Source organism: Temnothorax nylanderi, unplaced genomic scaffold (genome assembly GCF_030848795.1).
Source record: "Temnothorax nylanderi isolate EJ_2023f unplaced genomic scaffold, tnyl_v1.0 TNYL_tig0102_pilon, whole genome shotgun sequence".
Taxonomy (NCBI): domain Eukaryota; kingdom Metazoa; phylum Arthropoda; class Insecta; order Hymenoptera; family Formicidae; genus Temnothorax; species Temnothorax nylanderi.
Genome location: NW_027249164.1, coordinates 648,565 through 670,243, shown reverse-complemented (window position 1 = coordinate 670,243; position 21,679 = coordinate 648,565). Strand labels below are relative to the sequence as shown.

Below are 21,679 nucleotides of genomic sequence, written 5' to 3'. Positions count from 1 at the left end.
CCTGACCCGCGCCAACCATGCTTACGTTGAGCAATATAGGTTATCGCGCCATTCGCGCCAGATATACGTGAGTTTTCACTTGCGCAATACACCGCGCTGAATATTTTTAATCTACTTGCGCGCAGAACGACGCGTGTGTTTAAGCGCATTTTTTTTTTATAGCAGAAACATTCTTATCCGTATACACCTGGTTGACGCGTTCCGGACGGCATGGCGAAGAGTTTGAGCGCAAAAATCGGCCCGTCGATCCTGAACGCCGACCTGGCGCAGCTTCACGAAGAGTCGCAAAAGTTGCTGGACAATGGTGCGGACTACTTGCACTTGGACGTGATGGACGGTCACTTTGTTCCCAACCTTACGTTCGGTCATCCGATTGTGAAATGTCTTCGTGGTAAAATAAGGGATGCCTTTTTCGAGACGCATATGATGGTGTCCAAGCCGGAGCAGGTCCGAACGCAATTGTTTTCCACAGACAATTTTTACATTTATAATTAAATTAACAATTTAATTGAAATAAATAAATAATCACAGTGGATCGAGCCCATGGCCGACGCCGGTGTAGATCAGTATACGTTCCACGTGGAGCCAGTGGAGGATATTCCTCTAGTTTGCAGGAAAGTGAGGGAAGCGGGAATGAAGGTGGGCACTTGCTACAAAAATCAATACCTGTTAACTTTTAATTAACGATATGAATTTTTAAAAACAGGTTGGTGTGGCACTCAAGCCAGGAACACCTGTGGACGTGGTGACGGACTACGCGGACCTGGCGGACATGATCTTAGTGATGACCGTGGAGCCCGGTTTCGGCGGGCAGAAGTTCATGGAGCCGATGTTAAAGAAAGTGGCATGGTTAAGGGAGAATTATCCTGGATTAGACATTGAAGTCGACGGCGGGGTTGGACCAGATACAATTGAAGCTTGTGCAAAGGTATAACCTGTCACAGATTACTGCAACGTATAAATTCTGTTAAAAACCCGGCTCGTGCAAAGATATAAGTTATCAATCGTTTTTCACGTTGACGTTACTTTTCAGGCTGGTGCTAATATGATCGTATCTGGCACGGCCGTCATAGGTTCTGCCGATCAAGCCAAGGTAATAACGACTCTCAGAGACACGGTAAATTGTTATTTGGGCCACGATCGTTCAACGTAGCGACGACAACTGAGGATACTGTAAATACACAAAGCATTCCTGAGATAAACTCTTGCGATAGACATTTTATATACACAATATACAAAAATATATATGTACAAAGATCTGTATTTTTGATACAGTGATGGTTGACGTGATAAAATTCAACATGACTTTAGAGGAAACATGACGTATTTAGCTATTTTTACCAATCGCAATGCTGCTATTTTGTTAAAGATTCGTTTGCGATTTCTTTCGCCACTAATTTAGTCCTCAATTCGGCTAGAGTCAGGAGAATAGCTTCTTCCGTTCTAATCGTTCGTGATCCTTGCTGCGGGCACACGTTGACGTATTTATGAAAGACCAGCGACGGATCGTCAACATTTAAATGCGGATCCACGTCCACGGCGGCTTCCAGTCCGGCGAGGCCTCCGAATACTACGAGACAGTGGCGATACTCCAAGCTCTTTGCTCCTATCTCGTCGATCGATGTTCCCTTATCGGACGTTCCGATCGTCAGGTCGTATCCTTCCTTGTACTGACAATTTGTCAGCACCTCTGTCAGATTCTTCACCAGTTTGACAGTGTAGCCCCAGTAGACGCCAGTTTCTGCGCGCGGCACGTTAGGCGGTACAATGATACCCCTCAGTTTCTTCCGGTTCGGCTGCTCCGGCGGTATCCTCACCGTCACCCTCAGCCCCGGCTTCAGCACCTTGTCTACGTGAATCTCATTCAACAGTCCCACGTTCACCTGGGAGCCCCTGCCAACCTTTATGGGCTTATTGGTGACTATACCCTCCCGATACAGGAACTCGTCCTCCTGTCGCAGATGATGCGGCGCGTCCAGCGGGTTCAGCAAGCCCGCGTACTGCAAATCCTTGTGGAGCGGAAAGAAGTACTTTCTCAGGTACTGCGGGCACTCGAGGTACTGCAGTATCCTGGCCAGCTGCAGACACCCGAGCCTGGCCTCGCCCAGCGCGTCGTCCTTCCTGATCTTCCGCTTCTCGTCCTCCGTGATCTCGCCCTTGTCGTCGAACACCACGATCTCGTCCACCTGGTAGATGCACGCGGCGCGCGCGATCTGTCCCGCCAGGTAGGTGCGCAGCTCCGGGGATTGCGCGTTGTCGAGGATCGACCCGGGTACCGCTACGGTGACGGTGCGGAGGTCCCTCTGCTCGTATCTCGCACCAGTCGCACCACCTTCCGCGCGCTCCTGCGCCTCGTTCTTCGACACCTTCTCGAGTTCCTCCTTCTTCGCCTTCTTCGTCAATTTCTCCTCCCTCCACTGTTTCCGTAGTTCCTTCCGTTTACGGTTGTACTCTCTCCAGTTTTTCAACTCGGGCTTCGCCGCCGACATTGTTTCGGCTCGAAGCTCGCGCTCGATCTCGCGCGACCGGCAACCGGCAACGCTCCCAGGAGGCGAGCTATCAGGGCGACCTAACCTCCAAAGCGCTCTGACGGACGTACGACGCACGTGGACGGATACAACAAGTGTGTAGGATGAAAAAGGTAAGAAAACACACACACACACACACTCAGAGACGTCAACTGGCGCCTCTACGCGCACAAAATGTATATATTGAACTACGTAGCTATATCCATGAATATTTTCAATGGGTAACACGCTACGTCCACGATCTTCGGTTCTGTATCGTGAAACTTTTCGGAATGGATTCCGGATCGGAATTATTCCGTTTTCTCTCAAAAGACTCAATAGAAATCTAAAAAAAACGTCCCACATACGTGCTCTGTTCCAAATAAAGCGCCGCGAAATGGTTTCTCATGTGAAATCAATTAAAGAACAAAATATGTATACATATTCGTTATGCTTGTTACAGATTATTCAAACTATCTTGTTCTCGAAATATTTAGCGCTTTATGAAATAATTTTTTATAGACGTTTACATCTAATGCGAGTTGTGCCTGATTCCTTCTCCTTCTCTCACATTCTTTCGAACATATTTTACATCGTGTATGTAATTAATTCGTATGTGATAATCACGCGGAACTTTGCCAGGCTTTGCTCTAATCGAGCACTTTATTATTATTACGTTTTTTATGCGTTGTCCGAAGGACAATTAAGCAGTTCAACGCTTTGCGAAATAATTTTAAGTCAGTTTATTATATCTCTTTCTAATTAAAAATTATGCGTGCAATATGCGCTGAATTTCGTTGATTCGATTTGACGATGTACGTTACTCCGATCGGATTTACTGAATCGCTATAATTGTCCGCTCAAATTGATTATTTTCTAATGGTGACATTCTGCTTGTCTGTTTGAGTCCTGTTGCCTGAGTGTAATGCACTTTTGATCTAACAATTTGACCGACGAGAAAACAAACACCAAGGCCAGTTTTAAGCTTTTGTAATCAGAAGCTTTTAATAGTGTGCAAAATAATTTTAAATCAAATATATTTTTTATCTTCTAATTAAAAGTTATACGCCGTGTATATTACATATGCTTCATTCCGCGGATTCGATTTGATGATCTGTGTGTTACTCTGAGCTCGGTATTTTTAATTGATCGGTAATGATGTGTCTCATGCATGTTAAACCGCGTACGATTTAATTAGATCTGACGTAAAAGGAAGATGAAACAGTTTCCATCTTTCCATGTGATTAAAAAAAAAAAAAACGAAGGTGCCAAGCATGCTCGAGGTATGCCGGGTATGTAATGTTTATTGAGCTAAATTCGCGTTTAATTGCGCAAGTCTGACACGTTTGAATTGCGCAATATTGACACCTCACCAATTTCTCAACCTCGATTCATCATTGCGACTCGATTCAAATCCACTTAGCTTTACTACGAAGTGTCCACTTGGTAAGTTGACTTTGAAGCGTCGTTGATTGAGAGTCAAAGTGCAGTGCGACAAAACTAGTGGAATGCCGAAAACCGAACGTAAGTATCCGAATGTATAATAATCTTCTTATCAAAATATAATATTCCGAAAGTTTTAATTTCATGGAACGTTCTTATAATCAATTTTTACGTATCGCGTTGAAGAGACACGAATTCTTCACAGAAGTCTTTTTCGGTATCTGCATGATATGATAGTAAAGATTTATGATGAAATGATACTTGTAATGGTAAAATTATATTATTCGATAAAAGTATAAAAGTTACGATAAAAAATATGTTTATATAAAATAATATTTATAAAACGATTTTATAACGATAAAAGATTTGAAACTTCTTAGATCTTGACGAGGACAGACTTCCCTTTTTGGACAAAGGCATAAACGGAATTGTTGATCTTCCGTATGTGTACGTCGAAGATCCGATTCGAAGGGTTCAATACCACAGCTTGATGCTTAAGGGCGTCGCGAATCAATTAAGAAAGTGGCCGAACGATCTTTTCAGCTCGTTCATGGCAGCGTGCCTTGTCATTAGCGGTTTTGTTCTTCTCGTCTTTGTCTCGGCGATATTTTGTTCTTCTTGTCTTTGTCACGGCGATATTTCATCCATAGGGAGCGATAATTGCTGGTAAATAATCAGAATTAATAACTAAATAAATTAACGCTTTCTAGAGAATAAAGATTGGCAATATTAAATGAAGAAATAGAGCTTTATTTTAATAAAATGTATAAAGAAGGTGAATAAAAGTAACTTAATTAATGTTTCTGCAGATATGTAATTAATTGATCTTTATAATTCACGCCTATCGTTTTCAAGGTTTAATTAACTGTTTTAATTTATGTAAAGGTGATTTTTAATACTTTCTACATTTTGTACAAATATATACTTAAAAACAAAATAATTTGATTCTTTTTTCAAATTGGAAAATATATAAATTATTAAAATTTGTCCATTCATCTTCAATTTAGTGAATTGAAGATTTCCGAGGATAAATGTTCCTTTAATGTCTATTTCGTGAAGGAAGCTGCACAGGTCTGGTCCGGGAAAGAATTCTGTTATATCGAGGCTGCAGCGAGAGAACAACCCAATCTGAATGTATGTTAAAATTCTTTAATCTTATTTATATTTTATTTATAAGAAATTTTTTAATAAAAATAAATTTTTAATAGAACGTAATTTTTTTAATATAAGTATTTAAGAATTATCATCTTTAATCTTAACTTTTGAACAAAACATAGACTTTATCATCTTATTTCTTCTCTTTTTCTTTCAAAGATAACAAAAATACGATGTTAATTAAGGATAATCACAGTCAATCTTTTGTAGATACACTTAATTAATTTGATGCGTGCTTCCGGTATACCGAATACATCGGAAGTTTATCTTAAAATGGCACTGGCGAACCAAAATGCCAATATTCACATTGCCGACTTAGCAATCGACGAATTTTTCAGCAAGTAATAATTATAAGATTATTACATAACATGAATAATACATGAACTTTTTTGTTTTATTTTTATGCTTTAATATACATATATTTAATAATTCTGGAGCTGCTTTGCAGCTCTTGATAGAATTAGCAAATAATGGAAAAATATTTTTCTCTAAAGGACTTGAAACATGATTTCGATATATTATATATTTGTACGTATAATATAAGATATCCCATATTATCGCTTCGCGAATTCTTTAGCCCATTTAAAAATGCATTTCTTTTTGTTTACTTCAATTTTCCAATCAAATTACATTCTAATAGCATTAATTATACGTGTTAGAACGGAATTGTCGAGTATTGCGAAAAATTTAAGTAACGAATTGTTGCTGATGGCGGCGAAAGCGTATCTGCTTTGGAACTTCCCCGGAGTCGCAATGCATCCCAGCGCATATTGTAATTTGTCAAGCATCAATAAATCTCGGTGGAAGTAAGTGAATAGATAAGCGCGAGTAAAGATAAATTAACATAATTTTCAATGCTTCTATTTTATTTCTGTATAGTAAAGTGGAAAAACGTGATTGCACGCCCGACAAATTGATTACGATCGACCCAACGATCGACTTGCAAGCGACAGACGTGCATTGTCAAGCGTTTCTAGGATTTTTACTCCGGGAAATATCCAAGAATGCAACGCAAATTTTTGGTTTGAAGGATGCATTGGATAGATTTTGTCCGAGGTATACATACGCACGATGAGGTACATAGATACACGCAGAATGTCGCCATTTGTAAACTCTTGTTTCTTTTAGGATTGATGATTGTCCCGAAGTACGAGTGCTTGATTTAAAATCGCGATGTTCGGTCAACGCTTTCGATTGCCCTACTGTATATACGTCAGGAAAACCTTGGGAACTTACGATATGATCCAAAAATTTATTTATAAAGCCACCCGTTGAAGAAATGGCACCTGATCTTTATCGCATAAAATTTTATATAATGTGACCTAAAATATAATGAATAAAAAACAAAAAATTTAATTACAAAAGCCTGCAATGAATACATTTTCATGATGTATAAGAAAAAAATGAGAAGATTACCGAATTAAAAAATGATATATGTAGTTTGGAAATAAACTTTTTTTAAAATTAAGAAACAACAAGGATGTGATTTGTGAAAAGATTTATGGCAAAAATGTGTATATAATATAAGAATACGAAATTCGGAGAATAATCAGAAATTCATATACAATTTTTCATCGATTTCCATTGCTCTGACGCTCCATTGATCATCGTCATCTAGTGTGTTTTGAAGTATCGGTGCTCGTAGAGCCACATCACACTCAGCCACGTCCAGATTTGTGCCACTAAATATAAAAAAAATCAACGTTTTTATATAATAAAAACGTTTATTACGTAAAAGTAAATAAAAAGTATGAATAAACTATATGAAATAAATAATAGATAAATCTCAAATATATGATACAAATTTTTTTGATAGATATCTTTTAAATTTAAAACAATTTTAAATGTAATGTATTTTAGAAAAATCCTGTTCTAACAGAAATTATTTCTATGTACATTTTGATTAGTACGGAAGATATATGTATAGTTCAGTTTTATTGTGAGTAGAGATACATGGATATATCCCACTTTTGCCCGCATTAATTTATTCATGTTATCTTTCTCGAATCCGTAAAAGAAATAAAAGAGAGGTAAAGATATTTACAGATCAGTAAAAGGAGTCCCGCGGCATAAATTAATGCGGTTTCTATCCGAAGATATTCGAAGAGATACCAGATCGTTATGACCACGTCGCAGAAATCGCATACCAGCTCAGCCAAAAAGATGCCTATAAAAGGCAAACTAAATTGCGGCCGCTTCTGAAATGTATAATAATCGAGATACATGAATGATAAATGCGAAAAAGCGTAGAAAAGGACGTAAAATTATGTTTATCACTTAGCAATAATCCCGTTTACCATAATAATGGAATAAACGAGCATGCCGGCCACAACGGCAGATATTATGGAGTGCGAGACGGAATAGCCGAAACTAAATGTCACGACGGCTTTTCTCGAGGGGAAACGAAGGATCTGCCCATTCTGTAAAACATTGTACTCCGTTGATCCGTAATAGCACAAGGTCAATGTCGATAACGCCAACGACATTGCTCTGACTATCTTGAAACCTTCATTTTCAAAGGAGATTTCTTTTTCCAGCGATTTCTCAACTTTCTCAATTATTTCATTAGTAGAACTAGTAGTAGTAAATAGACGAGGTGATATTTTAGCTTCGATTAGCTGCAAAAAAAAAGGAATAAAGACGTGCGGAAATTAAAAAACTCGTCTTTCGAAGAATTGAATAATACGGAGGTATATTGAATAATTCATATTTTTGAGAAATACGAAGAACTTATATGTATATATTTTTATTTGTAAAAATAACTGTATATTTTTTGTATATTTATACTCTCATCTAGACTGTGGAACAACAGCGTGATGCAGCTGAAAAATAAATATCACGTTGTATTAAATTTAATATGCAAATATTGTACCGTTTTGGCTCGGCGTTCTTTGTGAATTTTCATCCTTTCCATCAGATAACCTTCGTGACTGCTTCGAACACGACTTGGTCGGTGATCCATCGTAAATTAATAACCCACGATAAATTTTTAGAGAAACGTATTAATATACTTCAAAACGCACATCCATTATATGCTAATTATTGTTGCGTATTGCGTATTATTTTTGAAGTGATGAATAATGTAAATATGTAATATGTAGCAAAAATAATAAAAAGTTACGCAACAAACTGATATACATTTGCAAAACAATATGTAATGAAGATTGTAGATACGGAAAAAAATGTTATAGAATGGAAAAGAAAACCGATTGATAAATGTAATGTAACGATGATAAAAAGAAAAAATAGATTTGCATAATTATGTCGTAATAGTAGCAAAACTTCACGTTATTGACTTTGATTTGTGACTTTATGCACATCGATGTTGTAATCGATTTAAAAGATTAGAAGCTATTTATCATTAACGGATTATAGAAATTTACGCGATTGATGCGTTTGTACGGAATATTGTGTATGAAAAAACTACGTTAAAAATCTCTTTTCTTTTTTACATAAATCACGGTGAATAATAAAATGCATAATTAAGTTAGATTAATTCGCATACATTAATCATCCGACGTTATATATGGTTAAATTGCGACCTATCGAAAACGCTGTCAGACGTAAAAGCAGAAACCTCGAAAATTTATGGAAAGCAGGCGTGCAAATATAATGAAGTTTATTGAACACACATCCATTTATTGACCTGTTCAACGTAATTGCATTTCTGCATTCGCATTTCGATTTGAAAAAGGAATTTCTCCAGACCGAGGATTTGGGTACAAAGTGAATTATGGCCTTTTACAGTCGACGAAACTTTAGAGCCCATGGTGGACACTATGTAATTTAAATATTTATCACGGTTTTTCGAAACGCAGTTATTCGTTGTCGTGATAATACCAGTTTCATTTTGCAGAGGATCGAACGAATGGCTTGTTCCTTGTGCAATCATTATGTAATGGGTAGCTCAGTGTACGTGATTATTTTGGGCCTCATTGGGACCGTTAGTCCATCGTAATACTCCCATCTTGCTAATTTAATTGTTTAAATATGCCAGATAAGAAGGAAACAAACATTTTAGCGCCAAACACTATTAATGCAAAATTTTGTCAGGTAGTCACGGCTTTTGACATAATACGCACAATAAATTACAAGGTTCCCAGAACGTCGTCACGTCACAGGAACAACCAGGAAGGTAATAATTACTGAATTATCAGAGAGTATTCTAAAGTAACTGAAAATTTTTTCAATTATATACCTGTGGTGATATCAATAAATCAATAAATTGTAAACCACTACATATTAATTGCAGTGCCTTTCACTGTCGAGAGAGACTTGAAATTGATGACATCAATCCTAGGAATCGAGCATTACACTTTAATTATGTTAGGCGCCATCACGGTGAGTAAAGAATTATTTAAAAAACCTAACGTTTATTAAAAAAATATTATGAAAATTACGTATATAAATTTATTCAAAAAACTTATCAAAGTAATCATTATTTCTGATATATATTTATATATATAGCTTCGATTTGGCAGGAATATCCCATGTTGCACACGCCATGGTTGCTCATGCAACTCTGTGTCATCATCGTGGAGATCGTCATCTTCTTCGTAAGATTCTTCTTAGATGGTTTGCATCTCAAACGCAACGAAATATTGCAAGCGGTGTTTACCTTATACAATTGGTTACAAGTCTTCTGCCTTTTCCATCAGCAAACAAGACGTACCATTTAGAGATGTCTCCTTTTTAATGTTAAATTATTATATATTTATATTATTTTAATATTACACATGCTATGAATTGTATAACAATGAAATATTTTTTTATACAAATACGTATATTTTATCAATTGATTCAGATTTTTCCCAAAGACATCTGACTTATTTATTTCAAAATAAGAAATTAATCCGAAATTGGATATTAATTAAATCTTGATAATTTTGATTTGCTTTGCAAGTCTAGTCACAAAATTTTAATACAATTCAATTTACTTATCTCTTACGTCCATTCTAGGATAATAAAGTTTTTTATATTCTAATTCACTTACATATAAAGTTAATATACAAAAAACCACATTGCAACAATTGAGAAGATTTGTATTTAAATAAATTTATACCTAATTTAATTTTGTATGAATCAGATTGTGCGCGATATCTAAATATGTATAATAATTAGAATTTTTGTATATATTTTATTTTATTACATTATATAGTTTATAGAGAAAGATTTGGTGAGAATTTTTCTTATATTTATAAAGTTATTTTCTTCTTCCTTTAAATTAACTCTTCTTAAATTTAATTAACAATATCGCCAGGCTCATAAAGATACTGATCCAAATGAGAGTGGCAATAAAACCGTAATAAACCGCCGGTTCCGATATCGACCAGCCTCTGGCCATTATAAGTCTCATTGACTCCGTGCTCTTCGTCAAGGGTAGCAGGAAACTAATATACTTCAATAGTGGATGCATGCCCTCTATGGGCCAGATAATGCCGCACAACATCACAATTGGAAGAAAAGAGCCCATCGCCACGTACGTGGCGGTCCTTTCATTGTCACAGAAACAGGCGATTACAAAACCTGAAAATTAAATTCATGTTTTCGAACAATTCCTAAAGGCTTAAAGTATATGTAATCAACAAGAAATGTAGTAACGTTCCTCGCGGCGAGAACACTACTCTCATAATCTTTCTTACACAAAATCTTCAATCTCTTCTTCTCACGTTTTCACAAAATTGCTGTAACTTGAAAAATCGCGAATATTTCATAAAAGCTAAAGCATCCCTTGGCAAAAGAATTATGCCAATAATTAAATGTGATATTTTCAATTATCGGAAGATTTCATATAAGAAAGATTTATAAAACTTTCGGAATCTGAAGATCTCATGCAACGATTCAATATTGAGATAAATGAATTACCGAAACACATGCCGCAGAGGCCCGTGAGCATGTCCAAAAGAGCGATCAAACCGATGTCGCCTTCGCAAGTGACTTTGAAGATCGCGAATGCGACTATGAGGACCATCACAGTTTGCCCGAACATCACCATAAACTGCGTGATCACTTGACCGAAAAGAATCTCCGTGCCAGTGAGACCTAGAGAGACGGAATTAGATTACACAGTTAATTATTTATCGGCTCCAAGATTTATTAATTTCGGGAAATATATATCTCAAAATTTGTCTAGAATTAGAATACTTTTGTGTTAGCACTTTTAATTTTGTGTTAGCTCTTAATATTTTTTCTTTTTTTATACAGACCCGACACGAGGCTTCTTTCTAGCAAACCCTCGTTTCTCTCCAGCAGCATAGAGCCCGACGTCAATGCGACTGAGAGAAAGAAAATGATTCTGAAAAGAACACGAATTCTTTCAATTCCAGCAATCGCTGACAAATTTTTCTTGAAAGAAGACAATAATTTCAACACGTGTATGTTACTATGGCCGGTATTCATAGTCGGATCTTATTTCAAAACCGTGTTAGGTGATGCCTTAAGATGCTAATACGGCTATGTGATTGACATCTTAAGATTGTACTTAAGACGGTCTTAAATATAAGATCTGACTGTGAATACCGGCCTGTATCACGTTATCATTTAACATAAAATACTTACGTTAGGATAATTCCCGGAGCTGCAAAATCCGTGAAGTTAGGATTCATAGGCCCGTAGATCGGCTGCTTGAACTGACGTAACAATCAGCGTTAGAAATAAATTGTGGTAAATAATAATTTACGATAATGTAACAAAGATAATCATTTTAGAACGTCGCAGCAACAAGAGTTTGACAAAACCCATCTCTCCGCTGTATTAGCATAATCGCATTTACTTACGTTTACGGGTATGCTCGTTAACTTTTCGCTATAGTTGCAGGCCACAGTGACCTCCTTCGCGAAATCTTGAAATGCGTAAAGCAGGTCCCTTTGTAGCAGCTGTCCTATCTGTTGATCTACAAAGGCGTATCGCGTTAGGATTTTCAGATAAAAATTACATAATCCTTGATTATATCGGAAGATGTTTATTTTACAAGAGCGCTCAACGAGACTGGCACTTCCAGAATGCGGCATTTCATATGCAAAAGGATGAAAAGTTATTTCGCTCTATTCAAATTCGTTCATAGACTTACTGGACATGTCCATAACGATTTTCATCTCCGCGAAATTAATGTCCCATTCCGCGGCATCTCTGCCATAATCTATCCTCGCCATGAGAGCTTCGGAATAATTGGACGGAAACGTTATAGCGCCCCATGCCCATCCCTTCGTCACAGCATTTGTGGCTTCTTCGTCACTGTCGTACGGTAAAAACTGTATGGTTTTCTTCTGCAGGTGCTGAAGATATCGACAGCTCAGGAGCGACCAATCGCATCCGGTTCCGAAAGTGCACGGTTGCATGCTATTGTTGAGCTCGTTGTTGACAATGGCTAATTTTAACCCTACAGGATCCTTACCAATGGAGATACAGAAGAGGACTATTTGGGCGACCGGCAGACCAATGATGAACAACATTATTCTGCGAAATCGAAATAAAAATGAAAAAAATTGCAAGTGAGCGATTAAAAATAAAACGAAGAGATGAGAGAAAGTTTGGCGCGCGTGATGAAATGGATTACCCGACGTTCCGCCACATCCATAGAAAGTTCTTCCAGATAAGAGCCTTCATGTGCATCGGATTAAGCATAGTGTGTTTGGAAGAATCACCTTCTTCTTCCGGCGGCAATGCCGGCACCTGTTAGAAGACACACAAATAAATGAAATATTATTTAAAAAATTATTTAGGCTGATAAACGATTAAAATAAAAATGATCAGTGCTGTGTATATACATATGTAAAAAATTATTGACATTACCGTTACATTGCCGTCCTCCACAATGACTACACTTTTCCGTCGACTAGATATGCTCACGTTATCGCCGAACTCGCCGCTCATCTCGTCCACGTCCTGCAAAGCAAAGAGGAATTGAAAGATATTTTAATGACCCGTAAGCAATACCAAGAACGCACGCGTATGTGTGTGTGAAAATATAATCTTTCTCCAAGAAGTGTTAAAATTTTGTCGCACTTATACTCACATCTTCCGGCGGAACACCCGTTATACTGCTCAGAATGCTACTTCTCCTTCTTAATCCCACATTCTGCCTCTTGCTCAGTTTCAAGAAGACCTCTTCCAAAGTGTCCAATCGATGCATCTCCATCAGCTTCGCCGGGGACTCCTCCGCCAGAAACTTGCCGTTTCTCATCAGGCCGATGATGCCGGCTTGTCTGGACAATGGCAATTCATCTTTTAGATAATTTTTATAATCATTTTTAAAAAGAAGTCCGTATAATACATAACTTGGATAATGATATAGGCGACAATTAAAATCGAGCAGCGAGTAACTTTTAACAATCAGACGCTTCATAGATAAATCTTAATTGCATCGAGGCAGGATTCAAATTAATTTTTTTTATTTTACGATTCTAATTAAAAGAAAATGAAATTGGTTGGATTCAATTCATAGCGCTTTCTGTACAACTAATAAAACAAGGTTGGATTTAGTTGTAAAGTGAAAGTCATAAAGTGAAAGTGTCGAATGTATAAAGTACTAATATCGGAAAATGTAATAAATGACGTTAGAATATAACGATAAGAAATATAATAATTATGTGGCGACTTGCCTAGTCTCCTCGATGTAGTGCGTAGTGACGATGATGGTCCTGGTGCCATCCTTGGTGATTTGCACCAGGTGATCCCAGATATTCTGACGGAGAATAGGATCCACTCCAACTGTCGGCTCGTCCAGAATCAAGAGTTCAGGCTCGGCTAAAATGGCAGCCGCGAAGGATACTCTCCTTTGCTGTCCACCCGATAGATTCTTAACGAAACGATTTTCAGGCGGTAGTTGTAAAAACTGTAATCAGAGAACATAGATATTACTGAGCCCTGCGATAATCTACGAGAAAGATATTCACGATATAACGAGACAGAAATGAGACACTTCGGACAGAGAGATCTTCTCTTTCTAGAATTTTATTAGTGAGATAATTGAAAGGTATATTGAATATGATGAAAAGCCCTCGCCTCGAAATCCCGACTTTCCGCGATTCCGAAAACCTCTCACCTTAATCAGAAAAGTCAGCTTTTCATCCACCTGTTCTGTCGTCATACCGGCACACCAGCCGAAGTAGATGAACGTTTCCCGAATGGAGAACTCGTTGTAGAGCGCGATCTCCTGCGGCATGTAGCCGACCCGGGGACCGGGCACACCGGACCCCTTGGAACCCGGTCGACCGCCCAGCACCCATATTTCGCCGGAATTCAAGCGTCTCCGACCAACGATGCACGACAGCAGAGTGGTTTTTCCGCAACCGCTTGCACCAAGCAGCCCGTAACTGTTGTTGCAATAAAACGTTCATTAGACACGAAATAGACTAGAAATAAAGAGGTTTTTACATCGGTAAATTCAATAATAATATTAATAAACTAAAATTTCTTCTATCCAACAATTAGACTCCATTATTCTTAAACTCTTTATTCTTTAATTTGTATATCAGTCAATAAAAGATTTGGAATTTTTCTCTGCGTGTAACTTAAACTCTGTCTAGAAAGTATATGCAGAAATTTATTAATAATAAATTTATTAATAATAAATTACTACTTATCTCCATTAATTGATTATTGAAATGGACAGAAGGTACTTACATTGTGCCTTTCGGCACGGTCATATTGAGACCGTCCAGGATAACGTTGGGATTTTTTTTGGACCCATATTTCTTGAAGGCCCTTCTTACGCAAATAGCCTGCCTCCGTCTCGTGTCCAAGGTCGATAGTTGCGAGCGGAATGGCTGTCTTCGTGTTTTCATCTCCATCAGCGTGCTCGGCGTGCTCGCACTCTCCATCTCTACATTTGAAAGAGAGGTACGATCATATATCGCATGTTGACTCCTTCATCCATTCGTTTCCTTCTTTTCTCTCTTATTTTTTAGTTCTGAGCACGGCGTTAAAATAGACCCGACTTTTTTTTCCTTCCTCGACACTACGCTGTAAGTGTATAATTTTGCATCTTTTAAATTGTCGAATGATAAAGTATGGCACTATGCGATCCACTCCGGAACCTGTCCGCGCGAGTTCAGATTCTCTTACTCCGGTAGGACCGGTCAGGTAAGTGAGAGTGTCTGTTACGGCGTTACATCAGCGGACAATTTACGAGACACCGATATACGCCGATCATATGCTATACACAATCGAATGATAAACAATTCAACTGTATACAGTTTAAAAATGTGATAAGTTATTTATTCGTCACAGTTCTTCACGAATTTGCAGTTTGATCTATTCAAAATAATCAAAATAATAAAAAAATAATCAAGATATCGTTTCCAAAGATCATAAAATGTCTTTGTTGGAATCAACAGAAACGTATTTAGTATTTAATATTATTTAACATTTATATATTTAGTGTTAATTTAATATTTGATGGTTCAAGCTGACGAAGCAACTTTAATTAAATACTACCGGAACCGTAATACGATTCGAAAGTCAGGATAATTAAAAGTTTGGTAGTCTCTTCTTTCCGTTTTATAAGATTCACAGCAAACAACACTTGATTCTTTTTTGCGCTTATTTATTTATTTTATTTTTCGAAGAAATTGCAAATTTGATGACTCATTCACATTCTAAAACGCAAGGTGCACCTCTCGACTCATTGAGAAATCGTTGCCTCATATCGCTAATTAATTAGGTCATGTTACCAAGAGTTTTATCACTTTTCTCGTGCAGCCATTATTTTTGTTATATTTCTGGCATTGTATGCGATAATAAAAATCTTTCAAAGGCTGCACTGTCTTAATTTTACTTTTTTCAGGTTTTACGTATTTTGCTATTAGTTAGGCAATGAAACAACATTTTTCATACTATAGAATCGAAAGCACTCCATTGTAATTTCTTGTTTACAAGCTAAAGTAAGCTAATTTTAGTGATTAAAGCGATATGGTATATCTAAAATCTTTATTGCGCGAGGAAATTAAAATAATTGGAGCCACCGCGAACAATTGAGACATAGCGTGATAAAAAAATCACGGACGAAATCCAAGATCCTTGTAATTCCCGCTCGCCGGATTAACCCGAAAATACGTCATAAAATGCGTGTTAACATATTACATCGATAAATAATTGGAAAGGAAGCGACATCCGTTACAAAATCTGCGTTGACGTGTTGTTACATCAAACATGTAACCGAAAAATATATGAGCGATGAGTAAGCTACGTGCTACGCAACACGCCGCTGCTTTCACGTAATTTGCTCATTTCTTTACGCGAGAAAGAGAGGCGTATTACGAAAGAGGAGGCCGGCGAAGAAAGACCGCCTAAGGTTACGTCCGATCGCTTTCCTTTCTTTCGACTCTCCACAGTCTCCCCGTCGTCATTTCTTCCTGATGAACTTGCTTTGTCGTTGTCAGACGCAATCCATTTATCGAGCAAGTTCGTCGGTATTGCGGCAAAAGATACGTTTCCCCGAATCAATTCGGATTCGATATTCATATGGCAAAGACTATCATCACCTAATAGTGGAATTTTAACTTCCATCGAAATGTTTTTTAATAATTATTTAAATATCTTTAATTATATATATTGCCTAACTTTCTAAAAACTGATCTTCTTATCCTACATTGTTAGAAATATAATTAAAATCTTCAACTTATAACTTCTTACATAAAATTATAATCCTTTCAATACTCGTAATATAATTATAACTTGATTTAGTTGTATTTAATATGCGCGCGTGCGTAAATGTGTGTGTATTCATCAAAATTTAGAAACTCTGAGCAATTTTAATTAATAATTAATTTAAATTTGCTATCTTATTAATAATTTTGTGTAGGATAGATAAGATATTCTACATATTCTGCTATACGTAGAATAAATAAAAAATATGTATCTCACTCTGTTTTACGAAGAATATAGAAAATATTCCACTCTGAACTTGACGCATTAAGCGCAGTGACATTACAGAATCTTTTTTATTTACGTCGGTTATTTCCATTCGGTCGACTTTATCATTACAGGAAGAAGAAAAAAAAATTGCCAGTCAATAACGCTAGCACAATCGTTCACCGCAATTGCTAGATCATTATAGAATCATGCCGATCAAAGAGATATCAATAAATCTACCTTACCTCTGAATAATACAAGATGAATATTTATATTGCCTACGACTCATGTTACGCTACACATTATCTCATATTGATATATATATATCTCAATCATTAGCTCATTAAATATGATCTCCTTTGCGGATCTCGTTGCATATAATGACTCAGCAAGATTAATAATTAATGATAAAATATAACAATATTAACCTGCACAATTTTAATGACGAAAATGTTGATTACGATGCCGCTTGCTAATTTCTCCGAACAAAATCTTCTTGGAGAACGAAATCGACGTGAGGTTAACTGGCGAGCACCTTTGCGCGATTCTTCTTTGCTTAAGTCATTTCCTTGTTTATATTACTCATATCTTCACACTTATCTGAGTGTATTCGAACATGTCCTTCTACGAGATATTGTAATGTCCTTTCGACGGTTTTTAATGAGGCTTTTTCAGAAATATATTTTCTGAAGCGTTCTCTGTTCTTTTTTAATTAGTCTATTGCTCGTCTATTTTAGAATATATTCTTTAATAAATAATATCTTTACAGAAATTATTATAAATGTATTTTTTAAATCTATTTTTTAAATGTATTTTTTTTAAATATGTTTTTGAGCAACACTTTTATTTTCTGTTGAGTTTGAGGATATATTTTGAATGAAATTTTTTTAAAGCGCTTTTGCTTCTTTTATAGTATATTTTTAATTATTCTTCTTGTTCGATTATTACACAACTGGCCAACAACAATTATCGTAAATTATCCGTAAATTATCGAGTACACTTCAACAGTTGTTGATCACTGATAATTATATGAAGTAATCACTGGTAAAAACACTTTTAACAACTTTTAATAATGTTTTTATTATTGTCTTCAAGAGTTCTCGTTTCTTCTTCTGTGGAAGATTTTGACCCTGATACAACACGCCGGGTCGCGATCACTACTTCAATTCGTAGATAAAATGTGGCAAAGGTTTTGAATATCTACAGATAAAGAATTAAGAATGAGAGTTTTTTAACCTTGAAAGAGAGAAATTCTAGAAATCAAGGATATAAGTTTTAAATTTAGAAAATAATTTTTTGCTACCTTCTATTTGCTAGTAATGGAATCTTTCGAGATTTTGATTTAATATTTCAATTAATTCCGCATTAGGAAATCTATGTACAAACTTAGTATATTGCAAGTAAAGAATTTATTTTTAAAGTAGCCAGGAGTTAATCTAATTCTCAAAAAAAATTTCTTTCCTTCTCTTTCTCTCTGCACATTAAATAGGTATATCAAAAGTTAAACATCAAAGTATTTCAAAAAATCGGTTTTGAAAATTAATCTTTGAGAAAAGGAATAATTTTTCATATAAATGTTGTAAAAAATGAAAAAAATTGTTTATTTTAGCACATTTTGAACATATAAAAAAACTGAGGAAGATTGAAATCTATCTTCCACTGAACTTATTTCAATCTCAGTAAAAACGGACTTGCAACGTTATACCATTCAAAGGTCAAAATCCAAGTTGTTAGCTGAATAAGATCTCTTAAAAAAGTTATTTCTACTTCAACCAACACTTCAATAACAGATTTTGCGATGCAGAATTAATAGCAGGTCAAAATCCAAGTTCTACAGCTTATTAAGATCTTAAACAAGCTAGTTTGTCTTTAGCCACTATAACAGATTTCTCGAGGCGGAATTAAGAGAAGTGCTTAGTAATAAATTCCAAGATCTATCATTTAAAAGTTAAAAAATTCCACCGTATTTATTTATTTTTTTTCAATACTGAATTAATCAACATCCCAAAAGATCCCGTTTAAGGCTGTTAAAAATCAAATCTTGAGACTTTTAACTTTGAAAGAGATTCTCATAATATCAAAGTATTAAAAGAATTCTACAATAAGAAACCGAGGATCGTTACACAAAATTTCACTTTATTTTAAGATTATATGTTAATAAAAATCTATCTATGAACAAATTGTTTTAAGCAATGTCATAAATTTGATTTCGAATATCAAGCAGGCAAAATATCATGGAAATTTTTAAATAAGACTTCGAAACTTTTATCGTGAATGCCTTATGCCCATTTCTACCAATGCAGATTAACTTTAATCGCGGTTTCACTTGCTCTTTATCATTTTCTAGTTCTACGAATTAGAAAAAGATAAAAAGCAAGTTAAACCGAGATTAAAGTTAATCTACATTGGTGGAAATGGTCATTGGAGAGTTTCTCAAAGTTAAAAATTTTAATCTCTGGCATTTGTAAAGGACTCTTGAATTTCAAGCAATCTTAAGGTACGTCAGAACGGCGGTGAAGACACTATGTACCAATCACGATTGCGAGACTCCGTTTCGCGTACTTATCTCGTGCAGAAACCAACGGAAGGATTGAGACCGAGAGTGCGACCAGGAAACCGAGAGGCCGTGCGAGAGTAAGAGTGGCCGCCTGACCGCGACGAGGCTCAGCGAGAACTGGCTCTGTATGCGCTTGGGCCAGCAGGATCCCGCGCGGACAATCAAACACCTGCTTGTGCAATCATTCGTTTTGAGCAAAACAGTCTCGCTTAGGGGGGGATAAGATTTGCGCTTCTCCAATGGCGTTAAACAAATCCCAAGATCGTGGAAATACCTGAAGTGACATCCAGACGCGTTACGTGTCTGACACCTACTGAACTTTTAAAAACTCTTGGCTAATAAGAGATTTACTTGAAGAAATATTTCTTCGGATAATATTTCTCCGGGAATATTGTCCCGTCGAGTCGCGATGTGTAATAGTAGATTTTTTAGCTTCAGATAATATTGAACGGAATGCAGAGTCGCAATCGTGCATTGTGCGCCGGATCCTTCTTGTGCGGCAAATGTCGTCCTATATTTGGTTCAAGGTAAAACGGAACCGGTCCCCGGACCGGTCTATCCAGACGGAAGTAACCATCAGAAGTAAATTTTTTTACTTCCATTAAGGATCTCTTTCTTGTTGCACTATAAGGAAAATCACATGAGTCACATAAGGCTTTTTGGATAAAATGAGTGACTAAACTGGTTTCTTGCAATAAAAGTTAAAAGAATATTAAGTTATAATATATTGTATAATTAAAGGTTATAATATATATAATATGAAAGAAAATTTCTTCGATTTCGAATCAATCGTTTTATCAAAACTCGCGATGTAACGCATATATAGTTTGCGTAAATAAATTTTCCTTTACCTATTTTATTCACAGTTCGTTTACGAGTATTCCAAGGTACGAAAAAAAAGGAAAAAATTAATTTGTTATTACAAATTATTATTCATTAGCTCTTGGTACCCCGGTAGCAGAGTGACGTCAAATGACGTACGTTTTAATGACATCTAGAGACGTCTTTAGACGTCAAATTAGACGTCATCTTGCTACCTGGGTAATCTCTTAAGTGCTCCAAGAGAAATAATACAAATTTATTCATCCTATCGTATTTCTATTTTATTGATAGACTTTATTAGAAATAAATTTTTTAAATTTTTTAATCTTATTACGTTTGATAAAGAAAGTTTAGATTTTACTAACTTTAGATGTGACGGAAAGAATTGGTAAAAAAAAATACTTAATTAGTTAATTGTTAGCGGAACGGAAAATGTAACGCTCCATGCTCTTTTCGCAATATTAATTACTATATGCGAGTGAAATTCGAGTAGAAACCGGAACGGCGCTCAGGCAATCTTTATTGCGATGTTAGCATATACGTGTATGAAGATGGTAAACTGTGTGTATAGTTGTATGTACTTACAAAATAGTGTGTATTTTCAGTGTAGGGACGCGATCAGAAAACAAACTAAAATCAAAAGATATGCGAAAAGAGTATAAAATATTTCCCAAAAAAAAAAATGTAGAAGTAAAAGATAGAATAATAAAAACTATCAACACAAATAGTAAATAAGAAAAGATATTAATAATAAATAACAATTTAAAATATAAGATATACTCGTGTATGTGATGTTTCTATTTATTTATAAATAGATAGTTTCTATTTATTGTCTTATTTGCCTAAATATTTAATTGAATGTAAGTAAATATATTTGTCCAAAATATAATAAATAAAGACGATTTTATGCACCGCTTTAAAAGAGATGGAATTTTTGGAATTTAGACTTCGTCAATAATAGAGTGCGCCGTGAACATTGAATACGTCAAGGCGATCTTCTTTTTAGCGCTCTCTTGTTAGTCGGCCATTTTTCCTCAGCGACTAGATAATCGCACGCGCAGTAAATGCAGTAATAGACTCGCTGATGGATTCTGCTCCATTTGCATATATTTTCTGCGACTCATTTAAAATTTTAAACGAAAATAGTGTAAATTCTGTGACACGTATAAACGATTTAGTCATTTAGAGATAGAAACGTTAATTAAGAGAGATTATACATCGTTATAGTCCTGTGGATTTTTTATATAATTTAATATTAAATAATAATTATTGATTTATAAGAAAATTATTTTAATCATATCCTTTTACATTTTTATACCTTCTTTATTTAAGACATATCTTT

General features: G+C 35.9%; 5 protein-coding genes across 8 annotated transcripts; 3 read left to right on the top strand and 2 right to left on the bottom strand.

The window, feature by feature from the left end:
* Window positions 1-210: 210 nt before the first annotated feature.
* Rpe (ribulose-phosphate 3-epimerase) lies at window positions 211-1,317 on the top strand. Its single transcript, XM_071711904.1, has 4 exons — window positions 211-447; window positions 532-639; window positions 707-928; window positions 1,034-1,317. Exons 1-4 carry the CDS (start codon window positions 211-213, stop codon window positions 1,151-1,153), a joined length of 687 nt encoding a protein of 228 aa, XP_071568005.1. The 3' UTR covers window positions 1,154-1,317.
* On the bottom strand, window positions 1,190-2,607 carry LOC139775683 (putative methyltransferase C9orf114 homolog). Its single transcript, XM_071711903.1, has one exon. It carries the CDS (start codon window positions 2,487-2,489, stop codon window positions 1,356-1,358), a length of 1,134 nt encoding a protein of 377 aa, XP_071568004.1. The 5' UTR covers window positions 2,490-2,607; the 3' UTR covers window positions 1,190-1,355.
* Window positions 2,608-3,471: 864 nt separating this feature from the next.
* Window positions 3,472-6,778, top strand: LOC139775678 (uncharacterized). The gene is made up of 7 exons (XM_071711892.1): window positions 3,472-4,031; window positions 4,331-4,616; window positions 4,958-5,084; window positions 5,316-5,446; window positions 5,765-5,911; window positions 5,985-6,161; window positions 6,234-6,778. The coding sequence occupies exons 1-7, from the start codon at window positions 4,016-4,018 to the stop codon at window positions 6,346-6,348; spliced, it is 999 nt and encodes a 332-aa protein (XP_071567993.1). The 5' UTR covers window positions 3,472-4,015; the 3' UTR covers window positions 6,349-6,778.
* Window positions 6,779-9,095: 2,317 nt separating this feature from the next.
* On the top strand, window positions 9,096-9,784 carry LOC139775659 (uncharacterized). Its single transcript, XM_071711837.1, has 3 exons — window positions 9,096-9,240; window positions 9,337-9,446; window positions 9,587-9,784. The coding sequence occupies exons 1-3, from the start codon at window positions 9,096-9,098 to the stop codon at window positions 9,782-9,784; spliced, it is 453 nt and encodes a 150-aa protein (XP_071567938.1).
* A 438-nt stretch (window positions 9,785-10,222) lies between these two features.
* LOC139775645 (ABC transporter G family member 23) lies at window positions 10,223-19,674 on the bottom strand. 4 transcript variants are annotated; one of them, XM_071711815.1, is made up of 14 exons: window positions 19,521-19,674; window positions 17,387-18,158; window positions 14,730-14,928; window positions 14,149-14,419; window positions 13,706-13,938; window positions 13,120-13,309; window positions 12,897-12,989; window positions 12,661-12,776; window positions 12,175-12,560; window positions 11,882-11,997; window positions 11,664-11,734; window positions 11,312-11,400; window positions 10,971-11,147; window positions 10,223-10,631 (listed from the first exon to the last, which is right to left on the bottom strand). In XM_071711815.1, the coding sequence occupies exons 3-14, from the start codon at window positions 14,924-14,926 to the stop codon at window positions 10,330-10,332; spliced, it is 2,241 nt and encodes a 746-aa protein (XP_071567916.1). In that variant the 5' UTR covers window positions 14,927-14,928; window positions 17,387-18,158; window positions 19,521-19,674; the 3' UTR covers window positions 10,223-10,329. The 4 variants fall into 4 exon arrangements, with proteins under 4 accessions (XP_071567916.1, XP_071567917.1, XP_071567915.1 ...); XM_071711816.1 differs by having other exon boundaries at window positions 19,460-19,647; XM_071711814.1 differs by having other exon boundaries at window positions 19,489-19,647.
* Window positions 19,675-21,679: the final 2,005 nt, after the last annotated feature.